Below are 16,783 nucleotides of genomic sequence, written 5' to 3' on the forward strand. Positions count from 1 at the left end.
GCTGCCATTCTAGGCTTAAGACCTGCTCCTGAGTTAATGGCTCGAGTTAAGGAATCAGCATTATCTTTGAATTTTCTAGCTTTTGTCATTTGTTTCACAGCTTGACACTTTAAAAATACTTTGTTTTTTCTGGAATTTTAAAAATACAAATGGGAAACAGTGTCACAGTAGAATGACAGGTTTCAGAGTAGCAACCGTGTTAGTCTGTATACGCAAAAAGAAAAGGAGTACTTGTGGCACCTTAGAGACTAACAAATTTATTTGAGCATAAGCTTTCGTGAGCTACAGCTCACTTCATCGGTTGCTTTCCGAGTAGAATGAATAACTCCATTGTAAATCAAGGCTTTGCACTGCTACTGATCTACAAAGCCTTAAAGGGATATGCCTGTACTATCTCACTATCACAACTCATCGCAATATCTATAATCAGCTAGTTTGTTATTCTGAAGCTCACTTAGTCAGAGACCTGAGGGAACTGTTGGTAGGGCTTTTTCAACAATGAAGTCTATGGCTTTGTCAAAGAACCAGCGAAATAAGGCATAAAAAACAGGCCACACATTGAAAGACAGATAGCAATGATGGGTAAACCAGAGGGTAGAATGGAGAATTGATTGATTGACTGACTGACTCACTGATTTTCTGCAATTGAACTGCAGCAACTAGATACTATAGTGATAGCTACTTTGGAGATACCAGTAGACATTTGGTCCCAGATCTCCTCACTCCCAAACCTGTTCTGTAGTTAAATGATCACCCTTTCTCTCCATAAACACAAAATATATTTTCTCTAGGTACTATTATATAAAATATATATTCAACTATGAAAAATCTGGAACATGTACAAACCATTTCAAATTCTATGCTATAACTTATGTGACAAAGCTCCGTCCTTGCCTCTGTGGGTCCCACGTTTCCTGGCAGATTTCGCTAGCCTCAGAGGCTCACAGTGACCCTCCATGTAACCCTTCTCTCTCTAGAGACAAGGGTCACAGTCTACTGAGCCATTTTCATCATAAGCCAGCAAGGGAGGTGAGGAGAAGCTATCCTTCCTTGCACAGTCTCTGTTGTCTCCTAGTCTCAGTGATTAATCAGGGGGCAAAGTAGGGGGGAACCTGGGCCCACCCCCTACTCCGGGCTCCAGCCCAGGGACCCTAATAGTATCAGCTATGGTAGCTGACCTTTTAGAAACATGACATGTACAATTCCCTGGACTACTTCCCCCACAGCAGCCCTCACTTCCTCAAGCTCCACTTCACCATTACCTCAGGGCCTCCTTCCTTGAGCCTGATATGGTGTGTACTACTCAGTCTCTCCAACAGCACAACTTCCTCCCACAGCTCCTGACATGCACACCCACCTGACTGGCTGAGAGGCTTTTAACTAGTTTCAGCCAGCCCCTGATTGGCTTCAGGTGTCCCAATCAACCTAGCGTTCTCCCTGCCTTCTGGAAAGTTCTTAATTGGCCCTAGGTATCTTAATTGACCTGGAGCAGCTGCCATTTCACTTATCCTGGTTCCAGGGATTTGTTTCACCTGGAGCTAATATTCTATCTCCCACTACTTTTCTGTAGCCATCTGGCCTTGCCCCGTCACGCTTAATATGTTCTAGATATACTCTAGAAATAACTATCTATATGGGTTACAATTTTAATATGGTAAAACTGAAGTATGTGAATTTTGGTGATTGATACATTTGTACAAATACAATTTATGAACTATACAGTATAACAGTACATATCTTTGTTTTGTACTGAATACTATCTCTTTGATCTTAGCAAAATCCTTGGAGGGGGTAGCATTTTTGTGATCTTTTCAGTATAGAATCAAAGAATTGTAGGACTGGCAGGGACCCTGAGAGGTCATCCAGTCCAGTCCCCTGCACTCATGGTAGGGGATCTAGATCATGCCTGACAGATGTTTGTCTAACCTGCTTTTAAAAATCTCCAATCATGGAGATTCCACAACCTCCTAGGCATTTTATTCCAGTGCTTAACCACCCTGACAGTTAAGAAGTTTTTCCTAATGTCCAACCTAAACTGTCTTGCTGAAATTTAAGCCCATTGCTTCTTGTAATGTCTTCAGAGGATAAGGAGAATCATTTTTCTCTCTCCTCCGTGTAACAATCTTTTATGTACTTGAAAACTGTTATCATGTCGCCCCTCAGTCTTTTCTTCTCCAGACTAAACAAATCCAGTTTTTTCAATCTTCCCTAATAGGTCATGGTTTCTAGACCTTTAATAATTTTTGTTGCTCTTCTCTGGACTTTCTCTGGTTTGTCCACATCTTTCCTGAAACGTGGCACCCAGAACTGGAAACAATATTCCAGTTGAGGCCTAATCAACACGGAGTAGAGCAGAAGAATTACTTCTCATGTCTTGCTTACAACACAATATATCCCAGAATGATGTTTGCTTTTTTTGCAATAGTGTTACACTGTTCACTCATATTTAGCTTGTGATCCACTATTGACCCCCAGATCCCTTTCCGCAGTACTCCTTCCCAGGCAGTCATTTCCCATTTTGTATGTGTGCAACTGATTGTTCCTTCCTAAGTGGAGTACTTTGCATTTGTCCATATTGAATTTCATCCTATTTACTTCAGACCATTTCTCCAGTTTGTCCAGATCATTTTGAATTTTAATTCTATCCTCCAAAGCACTTCCAACCCTTCCCAGCTTGGTATTGTCCGCACACTTTATAAGTGTACTCTCTCTGCCATTTTCTAAATCGCTGATGAAGATATTGAACCGAATCGGACCCAGAACTGATCCCTGTGGGACCCCACTCGTAATGCCCTTCCAGCATGACTGTGAACCACTGATAACTACTCTCTGGGAATGGTTTTTCACTCATTTATGCACCCACCTTATAGTAGCTCCATGTAGGTTGTATTTCTCTAGTTTGTTTATGACCAGGTCATCTGAGATAGTATCAAAAGCCTCACTCAAGTCAAGATATACCAAATCTACCAAACCTTCATACCTATCCAGAAGGCTTGTTATCCTGTTGAAGAAAGCTATTAAGTTGGTTTGATGTGATTTGTTCATGACAAATCCATGCTGACTGTTACTTGTCACCTTATTATTTTCTAAGAGTTTGCAAATTGATTGCTTAATTATTTACTCCATTATCTTTCCGGGTTCTGAAGTTAAACTGACTGGTCTGTAATTCCCTACATTGTCCTTATTTTCCTTTTAATAGACGGGCACTATATTTGCCCATTTCCAGTCCTATGGAATCTCTCCCATCTTCCATAACTTTTCGAAGATAATCGCTAATGGCTCAGATATCTCCCCAGTCAGCTCCTTGAGTATTCTAGGATGTATTCCATCAGGCACTGGTGCCTTGAAGACATCTAACTTGTCTAAGTAATTTTTAATTTGTTCTTTCCCTGTTTTAGCCGCTGATCAGACCTCATTTTCACTAGCATTCACTATGTTAGATGTCCAATTGCTATTCACCTTTTTGGTGAAAACTAGAACAAAAAAGTAATTTACCACTTCTGCCATTTCCACATTTTCTGTTATTGTTCCCCCTCATTAAATAATGGGCCCGCTCTGTCCTTGGTCTTCCTCTTGTTTCTGGTGTAATTATAGAATATTTTCTTGTTACCCTTTATGTCTCTAGTTAGTTGAATCTCATTTTTTGCCTTGGCCTTTCAAATTTTATTCCTACATACTTATGTTAATTGTGTATATTCATCCTTTGAAATTTGACCTAGTTTCCACTTTTTGTAGGGCTCCTTTTTGAGTTTCAGACCATTGAAGATCTCCTGGCTAAGACAGGGTGGTCTCTTGCCATACTGCCCATCTTTCCTACACAGTGGGATAGTTTGCTCTTGTGCCCTTAATAATGTCTCTTTGAAAAACTGCTAACTCTCTTGAACTGTTTTCCCCCTTAGACTTGCTTCCCATGAGATTTTACCTACAAACTCCTTTAGATTGCTAATATGATTTCTGATAGGAAGGAAGCTTCAGAGGGGTAACCGTGTTAGTCTGGATCTGTAAAAGCGGCAAAGAGTCCTGTGGCACCTTATAGACTAACAGACGAATTGGAGCATGAGCTTTCGTGGGTGAATACCCACTTCGTCGGATGCATGACAATAATACAATACTTGCAATGTAAAGAATTAGCTATTGAACTGTCAACAGCACTAGTGGCAGTAAAAGATGACGTCCTCACAGCAATGGGTATAGGGGTCATATCTTAATACGGATGCTACTCAGCATCTCTGCAGCTTTCAAACACAATAATGCAGAAGCTGCTGCCTACCCACATATATTATATAGGTGAAGTAGATGGATTACATTGCAATTTCCCTAATCAATCTCTTGAACAGGACCCAGAGAGCAGTGACAGGTAACTTCTCTTGTTTACTGGAATGATTGACAAACATCAATGTTAGTATTACTTTATCATTGAAATTTTAGATGAAAATGAAATTGTCAAAATGGAATAAATGACCTACAAAATATCACTTGTTGAAAGCTGATATTTTTTCTTTGCAATTTTTTTTCACAAGTGTTATCTAACAAACCAAGAGATCATTAGAGAAACATGTGCAAGCATTATGCCTCTAGATCTGTTCTTAATTTTGCTCAAGAAGGCACTCAGAAACAAAGAACACCAGCTTAAATATTAACGTCAAGAAAATGAAACATTCATGTGCTGCAGCCAGATATTGTTGCTGTAGCTGCATGTAACAGTGCCTGCCTGAATAAGGTTGGAAAAGCACTGACAATGTATTATTGTCAATAAAGCCTGCATTTAGAGACACAAATACTAACTAATCAGACTAAATAAATCAGCAGACCCAGGTTTTATCTTCACAGATAACCCTCATTAATCCAGTGAGCTTTTTCTGAAGACAAAAGAAGAAATGAATCGCTTCATTTGTGTTGCTTGAATGGAATGCTAATGATGGGAGGTGAAAATACATTAATTATTCATGCCTGTCAGGACTGAGAAGGCAGATCCTGGCTTTTCCTGTTACCATTGCAACAAGTGGCCGCTGGCCTAGTCAGAACAAGGCCATAAAACATTTCAACTGAAACAGACTAGAGATCCCAAGTATGCCTTCTGGAGAAAGGAAACCCATGTTCCTGAACTGTACAGAACACATTCAGATGGATTTAAAAGCTAAACCTTATGCAAAATGGACCCAGGAAATGAAGCCTTTTGTGTCTCAAATTTACTTTACCCTAAACAACTCTTCTTTGGAGAAAGAATGTTGCTTTGGTAAGTTTGTACAAGTTGAGCTTTTCCAAATTAGTTGGAAACTGTTTTATATTTCATGGTAAATGTAACGTGCAATGTTTTTCTGTGTCTTGCAAAGGAATATTGAATAGCTTGCCTTTTTTTAATTTCAAAATAGATTTTAAAAAGCATACAAATGATAATACTGATGACACACAATTCTGCACATTGTTTTAACCCTAGAAAAGATGTAACAGCAATTGCCTTTAAAAGTTAAAATCAAAACTTCTAAAAATTGCTCTGCATTATTAAATAAATTTTCCCTGACAGTCAAATCCTAATAAGATTTAAACAAAAAAATAAATCTTTGATCCAATATCTGGTTTCTTGCAAGCAAAAGAAAGACTAATGCAACATAGTATCAAACTAGAGAGGCCAAAAGAAATCTGAATAGCACTCTGCAGAAGGTATTTTGGTTCTCTGCTTTAAGTTGCATATTTATGTACACTTTGTATTGTTGCTGCTTTGTGCAGTAAAACACATTTTTGATTGATCTGGGCATAGAAATAGAGAACAGTGTAACATTCTTATAGGTTACATAAACTATACTGATGTAGCATAAATTAGTTGAAAGCAAAGTTAGTAATGAATCTTATTTTTCTAGGTAAAGAAATGACAGATGCTGTGCATGTAAAACACATAACAGTGGGGAAGCAGTGTTTGGTGTCTGTTTCCATTAGCATAAGGAAGAAAAGCATCTGAAAGTTTTTATTTGTTAGTCAACACCACTACAACCGTAAAATTTTCCATAGTCTTGATTGAGCAATGAAAAAAATCTTAGTATTTACACTATTCCAATAGAATTCACAAGTCAACTGACTAAGTAGAATTTTTCATCATAAAAAGAATTGGAAATAAATAATCAATGTCTAAGATGTGAGGCCAAAATGTTGTTAACTTTGTCTTGTGAAAATATTGATTGTTTTGGTGTATATTCTGCTTTTGATGTACATTGCGATAACTGTCAAAGTGAAGAAAACAATCTTTTTATTTCATGTCCAGAAGAATCATATTTATAAGAGTTGAAAAGAGCATGTATTAAGGCAATGTACTAAGGCAAATTGCTAGGTAAATTTTATGCAAAAAGTGGGGAAAATAAGGATATGTAGACAGGGCTACACAAATATGGGGTGTGACCTTGCAACTCTTACTCACAGGAGTATGCACATAAGTAGACCTATCGTCTTCAACAGAGTTACTCACATCAGTAAGGATTGTAGCAGAGGGCCCATGTTTTACCAGGAAATAACTGACTGTCTTAGGTGGCTGTTGTGCAATGTAATTTGAGCAATGGTTTTTTAGTGATGTGTTTAAATGACTTAAAGTATTATGATTAAACTAGAGTTTACAGAATGTCTTTTTTTGTTGTTAAAAGTACAAAAAATAAAAATGGAACAATATATTAGATGTGTCAGTAACAAAATACAAGAAGCACATGATTTATTGTAGAGATGTGCTACCGGTGGAACAGCACTACTCACCTTAATTTATTTTATTTGTAAAAGAGATTAATTTTCAGTACATGAAGCATGCAAACTTTACCTTGCTTTACACTGGTGAGGGTGCATCATTTAGCATAGAGAACACAATGACACCATCTCAAGCTACTTTAAGCACTGGACTATAACACAAGTAGAGTTGGTGTCTCTCCCTCGTGAAATGTAATGACTCCATGCCTGTCAAGACTTTATTAGTGGAAATAGAACTCTGGAACCTGTGTTTCTGGCACCGAAGTTCCTATCACTTGGGCTAAAGGAAAGGGTCTATTAGCTGTATTAGTACTAGGGCTTACATCAAATTGTGAACTGGAGCTGTTGGCCTGCCTTAGTGATGATATGGAGCCACGTTGACCCGTGGGGAGCTCAGGGAAAAGTGGTGCCTTTGGGGGCGCAGCCGCTCACTGATCTCTCCCGGGTCCCAGAGGTGTGGTAACATTGCACCATCCCTCTGAAACAAACTTGCTTCTTTGTCCATGAAACAGTACAGAGAGGAGGCGTACAGCCTTCCCTTTGGGGGTGAATAAACCCCCCAGGGGTGCATGGTGACTAAGGGTATAGTTGCACTCCAGCAGCACACCTGCAGCTTTGCTGCTGTAGTGTAGACACTTGCTATAGCGATGGAAGGGGTTTTTCTCTCACTGTAATAAATCTGCTCACTCCAGAAGTGGTAGCTAGGTCAATGGAAGAATTCTTCTGTCAGCCTAGCAGTGTCTAGATGAGAGCTGAGGCTGGCTTAGCTATGTCTCATGGGGTGTGAATTTGTCATACCCCACTGAGCAATATAGCTAAGTCAACGTAAGTTTTAGGTGTAGACTGGTGCTAAGATTGTTCTGTCTCTCAGACCTGGATGCACAAAGAAATGCAAGTTTCCATATGCATTTGTAACCTATCCCATGGTGTACTGGTGCTTATATACACTGCAGGTAGGTAACTTGAGGAGGTGTGCCCACATACACTTGAGGAGGTGTGCCATTCCATCCAGCAGAGGGCAGGGAACACATACACCCTCTGTGCATTAACTGGTAAACATTACAGTGGGAGATTGTGAAAATTCATCATTGAGAAACTCTGTATGATGATAACAGTAAGAACAAACAGTCCTTAGACACTCTTGGTACCCTCAACCTGTATGGTAGCTGTGATAATAGAGCTGTTGCTGTTGAAATGTAAACATGCCAATAGCTGCAGTGATAAAACATTCACGTTGTGGAAACATTCTCCTTTGTACTTTGAAAGGACAAGAACAAAATGGAAGAGCAATACTATGAATATCATAAAACCATAGTTCTGGATGATAATGTATCATTTGCAGATGATATGAAACACCTGTTGGCTTTTTGTAATGGTGTTTGCATTAGATAGAAAACAACAGCTTGACTAATTCTCTAATTTTTGATCTGTTACATGAAAATAATTCTCTTGTTTGCTAAGTGCTGAGTTTTGTTATATTATTTTTACCCACTCATGCAGATTTGTTGCATCCTTGTCTTCTAGTGTTCCTCATTTCTCTTTGCTTCAGTTTGTTTAAAATTTTTAAAATAAAACAAATCAATAGTTTTAAATTTTTGCAATAACTCAGTAAGGATAATAATGTGACTAAAGAAGTTTATCAGGGGAATTTGATATCAAATATTTCCTCAATTGCTATAGGGTTCAATCCTGCTGTAGTTCAATCCTGCAGCTCTCCCACTATAGGTCACCAGAATTATGTGTAGAATCCACAGCTCTGAGCCTGTGGGGTTCATCCTATTTTTAGTTGAAACATAGAGATTTCATTCAGATCTTTGTTTAATGGTCTCCTTCTGGTGATAGACAGTATCAAGTATCCATGCTGATTTTATTAGCCATTTCAGTAGTCTCTGATATGACTGAACATGAGGTTTTATTTAAATGCCTATGGGACCAGGCAAAAGAGAATGAGGCTGCTCTAGAAAGTCTCTGCTCACTCAGAGAGGTGCAGTGCCAGTTGCTCATCTTGCATCAAGAACTATGCTTGTGCAGATTTAATTGTGTATGATAGCCCAGAATACCCCATAGTATACCTATAATTAGTATGCTGCTGATGATTCTCACTACAGCATATCCATTTTATGGAGGATTCTTTAGTCTCCTTTCACTCCCTGACCAAGATAGGTACTTGAATGGGAATTGGATGCTTAGACTTTATTATAGGGCTGTTGATTAATCGCAGTTAACTCACTCGATTAATTCAAAAAAATTAACTGCGATTAACAAATCATAATTAATTGCAGTTTTAATCATACTGTTAAACAATAGAATACCAATTGAAATTTATTAAATATTTTGGATGTTTTTCTGTATTTTCAAATATATTGATTTCAGTTACAAAACAGAGTACAAAATATACAGTGCTCACTTTATATTTTTATTACAAATATTTGCACTGTAAAAATGATAAAAGAAATAGTGTTTTTCAGTTCACCTCATACAAGTACTATAGTGCAATCTCTTTATCGTGAAAGTGCAACTTACAAATGTAGATTTTTTTGTTACATAACTGCATTCAAAAACAAAACAATGTAAAACTTTAGAGCCTATAAGTCCACTCAGTCCTATTTCTTATTCAGCCAATCGCTAAGACAAACAAGTTTGCTTACATTTATGGGAGATAATGCTGCCCGCTTCTTATTTACAGTGTCACCTGAAAGTGAGAACAGGTGTTTGCATGGCACTTTTGTAGCTGGCATTGCAAGGTATTTACATGCTAGATATGCTAAACATTCATATGCTCCTTCATGCTTCAGTCACCATTCCAAAGGACATGCTTCCATGCTGATGATGCTAGTTAAAAAAAATGCATTAATTAAATTTTGACTGAACTCCTTGGGGGAGAATAGTATGTCTCTTGCCCTGTTTTGCTCGAATTCTGCCATGTATTTCGAATTATAGCGGTCTCGGATGATGACCCAGCAAATGTTGTTCGCTTTAAGAACACTTTCGCTGCAGATTTGACAAAACACAAAGCAGGTACCAATGTGAGATTTCTAAAGATAGCTACAGCACTTGAACCAAGGTTTAAGAATCTGAAATGCCTTCCAAAATCTGAGAGGAACGAGGTGTGGAGCATCCTTTCAGAAATCTTAAGAGAGCAAGACTCTGATGCAGGAACTACAGAACCCAAACCACAAAAAAAAAAAAAGAAAAAAAAGAAAATCAACCTTTTGCTTGGCATCTGACTTTTTTGCTTGGCATCTGACTCAGATGATGAAAATGAACATGCGTCGGTCTGCACTGCTTTGGATCATTATTGAGCAGAACCAGTCGTCAGCATGGATGCATGTCCTCTGGAATGATGGTTGAAGACGAAGGGACATATGACTCTTTAGCGCATCTGGCACATAATTATCTTGCGACGTTGGCTACAACAGGGCCGTGTGAACGCCTGTTCTCACTTTCAGGTGACATTGTAAAGAAAAAGCAGGCAGCATTATCTCCTGCAAATGTAAACAAGCTTGCTTGTCTGAGTGACTGGCTGAACAAGAAGTAGGACTGAGTGGACTTGGGCTCTAAAGTTTTATATTTTTTTATTTTTGAATGCAGTTATTTTTTGTACATAATTCTACATTTGTAAGTTCAACTTTCATAATAAAGAGATTGAATTATAGTACTTGTATGAGGTGAATTGAAAAATACTATTTCTTTTGTTTTTTACAGCACAAATATTTGTAATAAAAATAAATATAATGTGAGCACTGTGCACTTTGTATTCTGTGTTGTAATTTAAATCAATATATTTGAAAATGTAGAAAGCACCCAAAATATTTAAATAAATGGCATTCTATTATTGTTTAACAGTGCGACTAATCGTGATTATTTTTTTTAATCGCGTGATTAATCACGATTAATTTTTTTAATAGCTTGACAGCTCTACTTTATTACAATATTATATAATAGTTGTGTATAGTGCCATAGGTGTGTCTGATGGATTTCCTTGTTTGGGGCATGTAGCTGGGGCTATTAGTTCTGTTGTCAGGTAAAGGTAGGCAGGATTAGACTGACTTGCTGTTCATGGTAGCCACAGTTATTGATTTGTTTTTATTCTCATGATGCACCCAGGAAATTGAGCACCTATAAGCACTATACACCTTTAAGCAAACAATAATTAAGTATTGGCAAATGGTTTCTGACCTACTATACTGTTACTTATTAACCTAGTGTAATATTTAAAACGTGCCCCAGAAAGCAGTCTGCACTGAAAATACATAGCAGTAATTTACTGACAACAGGACAAAAAGTACATGTTTTCTGAGTGCAAAATTGTTTAAAAGGAATAAAAAATTAGGGAAACCGCTGGCAAGGCAGCTCGCTTTCCCTTCCTACAGTCAGAACTGAATCAGCACAATGCAACATGCACTATAGTATTTAATTTGATATTTGGTGGACGGTATGGGGGTATCTCTCTCATACATCTCCTTTCATATGAAATCAAATGGTTAGCGTGAGGCAGAAGAAAGCAAGGAAAAAGGAAAAACTAAGTGCCAGAGTGGATACATCAGACTGCTGACTGCTTCTCCAGTAGACTTAGGAGGGTTGCTATAGTTTCTTTTATGAAACTCCTCCAGCCATAGAAATGCCTCCAGTTTCTGGCCTCCTGCAGACAGTTTACATATGTAAGTGTATGGAAGTATTTAATACATACAGCATAAGTTGGTGGGTGTGTGTGAGGCTTTTATGTTGAGGCTGATCCTATGAGATGCTGAGCACTCTGCTATGTGCTACATGTCCTAAGTTTGATGCAGCCATCATCTTCCCCTCCTTCAAATCCTGCCTTAAAACTCAACTCTGCCATTAGCACATACAGAAAATTGCCGTCTGATTATAAATAGGCAGGTGGTGAGCTGAGATTATTGCTACTGACTGGTTAAGAGTTGAGCGCACAACTCCTCTGTGCTGAACCCCTATTGTTTTGGTACTCTGTCCTCTTCTGCTTGTTTGTCTCATCCATCCTTTATTTCTTGTTTGTCCTCTCAGCGGTGAGCTCTTTGGGTCAGGAACTGCAATTTACTATAAATTTGTACAGTGCCTAAAACCTGGCTTTGTCCTCTAGCTACTACCACAGAAAGAATATTAAATAATGTATGCAATTCCCATTGGAGTCAACAGGAGTTGAAGATACTCAGCACCTATAGGCATGTGTGCACTAGAAATATCTCACATAATCCAAACCTGATGCCTTGATCACTAAGATATTTCTTGGAGTCACAAGTTCAGACTCTGGCAGTATAAACAGCACTTCATCTTCCCCAGATAGATATGGTAAGTACTGTGTTGCGCAGTTTGACACGCTGGCCTATCAGATGGGACCTTAAATACAGAGATGGGCTCCAAACAGAAAATGTAATCTGAACCAAAACATTCTCTTCTGCAGCTTTCTGCTTACAAACCAGTCTGCCTGCAAGCAATGTGTTCTAACTATCCCACAGGACTTCTCCTATGAACAGAGGTTTGTCTTGTTCGCCTAAACTAGTATCTCCCCCACCCCTTGCTCCCCATGGTGAAATGGGCTGGTTACTTTTGTGGTTGCCTCCAGTCACCCCAAAGGGGGATGCGCCTCAGAGGTGCTGTGTGTACACAGTTTGTAAAGCACTTTTAAGCCTTTGGGAGAAAAGGCAAGAGATATGTACATATTTAAAAATGTTATTTATTATCCTTCATTAAATTTACTGTAGATAGTGCCACATGTTATTCGCAGAGTAGTCATATTACCACTGTCTTATTTTATCAAAGTCAGATTTGGTGTACTATCCAGTTGTATTTTGTTAGCTAAATAAAATGCCATTTTGTGCCAGGATGGGTAAATACTGAAATAATATACCTAGAGAAATGATCTCATAGCATGGTGGGCTAAAGGTGCTCTAGTAATACAGGGAAGAGGCCATCTAAACTTAATACAGATACTCTCATGCTAATATGTCAGACCCAAAAAACCCGAAACCAAACCCTACAGTAAACTGGAGTTAAAGTTGAGAGTACATATAAGCAATTTAAAAAAATCACAGTAATGTTTTAATTATTCCAGCTATAAGCATTTCTACAACAGATCATTCAAAGTTAAGGTTAAACTTATTTAAACATATGGAAATGCATAGTTAGGGCATCCAAACAAACTTAACTCTACCCTGTAGATTTCAGAGTAGCAGCCATGTTAGTCTGTATCCGCAAAAAGAAAAGGAGGACTTGTGGCACCTTAGATACTAACGAATTTATTTGAGCATAAGCTTTTGTGAGCTACAACTCACTTCATTGGAGACACTCTGTAATAACTATACAAGTACAATAGTTCAGTGTTTGTTGATCCAGATTAGGCTAAACTGATTAGATTAGTTTATTATTTACTTCATGGCACCATCAGAGAAGAGAGGTAAAATCATCTGGGTACCATAACTTCAATTACTGAGATTATTAGGGACAGTAAAAGCCCCAAGAAGTGCTAAATTTCTTACAAAGGATCCATTTAAATTTTCCTTTTAACTCAAAAAGAAAAGGAGTACTTGTGGCACCTTAGAGACTAACCAATTTATTTGAGCATAAGCTTTCGTGAGCTACAGCTCACTTCATCGGATGCAACTATAGCTGTAGCTCACGAAAGCTTATGCTCAAATAAATTGGTTAGTCTCTACGGTGCCACAAGTACTCCTTTTCTTTTTGCGAATACAGACTAACACGGCTGTTACTCTGAAACCTGTCATTTTAACTCAGAAACAGATTTAACTGTAAAATCTCAGAAAATTAATTCTGTACTCAAAGAGTAAGTCGTGTATATTTGGGGAGAAGACACTATATTCTTCATCCATAACAGAGAGGTTGAATCCTTTCTTCAAGGGCAAAACTCAACCTTAATATGGATTTATGACTGGTGCCTCTATGATTACATCATCTTATCAATACCATAGTCACACCTATACTAGCAACATGATACCACAAAGGAAGATTTAGTCATCATCATTGCTCTTTCCTTCCCATATATCTTTCATAGGCTCTGTCAGTTGTAGGGAGAGTCTATGTTGCGCTCCTTCTCATCTTCATGTGAAAGAGGACCCAGAAGCTCCCATATTCCCTGTTCTTTTGCTACACTCTATCCACTCTGCTTGGAATGATCCTGTGAGAGGTACTCTGTTCTCTGTGACTGAGATTCCAGAATTTGGCTAATTCTGGATTTATTGGCAAGGCTACAACATATAAATTACTCTATGCCACAAGAAACTCCTCTTCAATAAATGTGTGTGCATAGAGTATACAGGCAAATACAGTCTATGGAAAGAGTACTGTGAATGTCAAGCTTTTGGCACCTTTGTGGAAGTGAAAAACTATTTTGCTGACTTATCCTGGCAGTTAGACCAGAGTAGGTCTCATTATCTCCAGCTCAGGAAGATTAAAAAGGTAAGGAAGAGACCTCCAACTCAGAGAGAGAAGTAGGTAAGAAAGAGCCAGAGTGAATTCCTGCAGAGAGAAACCCAAGGAATAACTAACCTGGGACAAAGTTCATGTTGCAGTCTAGGTTGAGCTGTCTGTAAATACAGTACTGCCCCAGCGCTTTACTACTCAAGATTTGTCTCTAAGGAAAAGGAGTGAGTTTGGACAAAAGCTTATCATGTGCTAGGAAAGGATGGGAACCCTGTTCCAGGTAGATTGCAGTTGAGCTTGGCAGGTTATCAACCATTGCAAAATCATTAAGGTTTGATCCTGGATGTTTTCTACCTGTCTGGATTTTGAATGTGCTAGCTTGCCTGCTAGTCACATTGGGTTCTGCTTTATTAGTTTTAATGTTTTTCTTTTCCTTTCTGCCCTCCTGTTAGCTAGTCCCTTTTGGATTGTTTTGGAATTCAAAAGTAATATTTTCTGAGACATTTTATTTCTTTAATTTGTTGTTGCTTGTTGTTCTGGTGTTTGACGTTTCCTAATCATGCACAACTCTCACTGGACTCAAGACTCTTTCTGCAGTGCTACAGATTGTAGACACAATTTGCTTTAATCAGGGCCCCTGGAATTTTGTAATACTTCAGGCCAATTTCTACAGCAAATTCGAATATGTTCAGCAACAACTTTTGCAGCCATGATCAAATATAATTGCCTACAATTTCACACACACACACAGGATACTTGGTTGACTACAAAATTCCCGGAACCTCAGCTTTTCACAATTTCATCACCATGGAATCACTCACTTGCTAAGGAATTCAAGACTTTTTAATACCTTGAATATAAATTGTGGGATGAATTTTCAGCATGACATGGGCAATTAGCTATGCAACACTCCTGTTACTGTTTATTAGAGTAACAGAGATGGAAGGATCAAAAAATAGTGATTTGCAAATCTCAAGAGGCTCAGCGGCCAAGTATAATATAGACAATCATCCCAATATTCTGAATCTTACCTCCACCTATGGAGCATCAGCTGGAGTTCGAACAATGAGTTTCACATGAGACCTCTGCCACCTACACTTCTATTTGTGATTAGAATCCTGAATTCAAGTGCTTCTTCCAAACCTACCATTGTTGTTAATAGAACTTGGAACCTAGGTCCTTGTCCAGGTCTTAATATAGTAGGGAAAAGATCTTGGGAAATCCAAACTGCTAACACTTAAAATGATTAATAACAGTAGAAATAGAACAGAACCCAAAGCTCAGATGTGGAGTTGGTTGAGTTTTCATCAAATATGTTATTCAACAAACGTCATCGTTATTCATAGGAATAGAGGAATTTACATAGTGGGTTAGAATGGTGATCCACCTAATCCAGTGTTTTTGCTCAGACAGTGACCACGGCCAGAAGCTCAAGAGGAAAGTGCAAGAAACCTCTTAGTTGACAATGAAGGGGAAGTTTCTTCCTATCTCTTCTAAGTTAGAGGTAGGCTTATGCCCTAAAGCATGAGGGTTTATTTGTGTTCCTTTTCCTTATGTAACTGTGGATGTTCCCATTACCCATAGAAGTGTCTAATCCTTTTGTGAATCCTACTGTGCTCTTGGCCTCAATGATATCTTGTGGGAATGAGTTTGATAGGAGAATGCTGCATTATGTAAAAAAATAGCATCTCCTTTCATCAAATTTACTACCTTTCAGTTTCAGTGATTATCCTATTGTTATTGGATTATTAGGAGGGGTGAATAGGTGCACATGATTCTCCTTCTCTCCTGAATTCATTGTTTCGCATAACCCTGTCATGCTTTTTATTGTTCCCCATCTCTCTAAAGTAAATAGACCTACTCTTTACATTCTCTCTCCATATGGACGTCTTTCCATGCTCCTAGTAACTGTCCATCTCTGAACTATCTCTATTGAAATCCCTTTAGAGATAGAAGGTAAACATTTCAAAAGCACCTAGGTGTTTTAGGCACTTGTGAAAATTTTACCCAGAGGACCAGGACTGGACACAGTATTCTAACATACTATCAGTTTATATATAGACATGATTACCTTTTTAGCATTTTCCATCCCATTATTTATGCACTCTAATATGTGGTTTGCTTTTTTTACTGCTGTTGCATCCTGAGCAAAGTCTTCCGCTGAGCTGTTTACATTGACACCTGATTATTTTTCATCATTCATTATGTGATTTTCTTTCTCCCCACATCTGACTTGCTCTACTCTAATACCATCTCCAAAGTTTGGAGCAGTTTGGTTATGCAGCCAGAGCTGAAATCAAAAATTGATCTTGTATCTCTGCTTGCTGAACCAAAAACCCTCGCTCTGAACACCTATAAACTTTGAGGAAGTTTCAGATCCAAATGTTGAGGCTTGGATCCATCTGTAATATTCAGGTTCCATTAATTGTTGGAAGTGTAACATTCATGGACAGTATAAAAAGTCTTTGTAAATGGAATGCATTTTGTAAGCAGTGCTTGTATATAGGAGAAAGTGGTGCAGGGAAATATAAGTACTGGAAGTTCAGAGAAGAGAAAAAAAGCTATATGTCTGTAAGAAACATCCTGGGTTCTCTTTTATGCTCAGTTAAAACAGAACAAAATGTAACTGTGGGCTGTTATAACTGAAGTCTCCTTTAGCAAGCTC

At 38.3% G+C, this 16,783-nt stretch overlaps 1 protein-coding gene across 7 annotated transcripts in view; it reads left to right on the forward strand.

Annotated features, from left to right (window-relative positions):
- C7H10orf90 (chromosome 7 C10orf90 homolog) overlaps window positions 1-16,783 on the forward strand; it is a 217,025-nt gene that overhangs the window by 116,324 nt on the left and 83,918 nt on the right. The window contains exon 1 of one of the 7 annotated variants that reach the window (XR_006292128.1): window positions 4,700-5,236. The exons of 3 other annotated variants lie outside the window; for them this stretch is intronic. Coding sequence is in view for 2 of the 4 variants with exons in the window: in XM_043550859.1 (XP_043406794.1) it covers window positions 5,071-5,236 (166 nt within the window). In the remaining 2 variants the exon portion in view is untranslated. Of the gene's footprint in view, window positions 1-4,699; window positions 5,237-15,558; window positions 15,623-16,783 lie in introns of those variants that run through there. 3 more of the 7 variants (XM_043550859.1, XM_043550861.1, XM_043550864.1) reach the window with 3 other exon arrangements.

This window comes from Chelonia mydas, chromosome 7, assembly GCF_015237465.2.
Source record: "Chelonia mydas isolate rCheMyd1 chromosome 7, rCheMyd1.pri.v2, whole genome shotgun sequence".
In the NCBI taxonomy this organism is placed as follows: Eukaryota; Metazoa; Chordata; order Testudines; family Cheloniidae; genus Chelonia; species Chelonia mydas.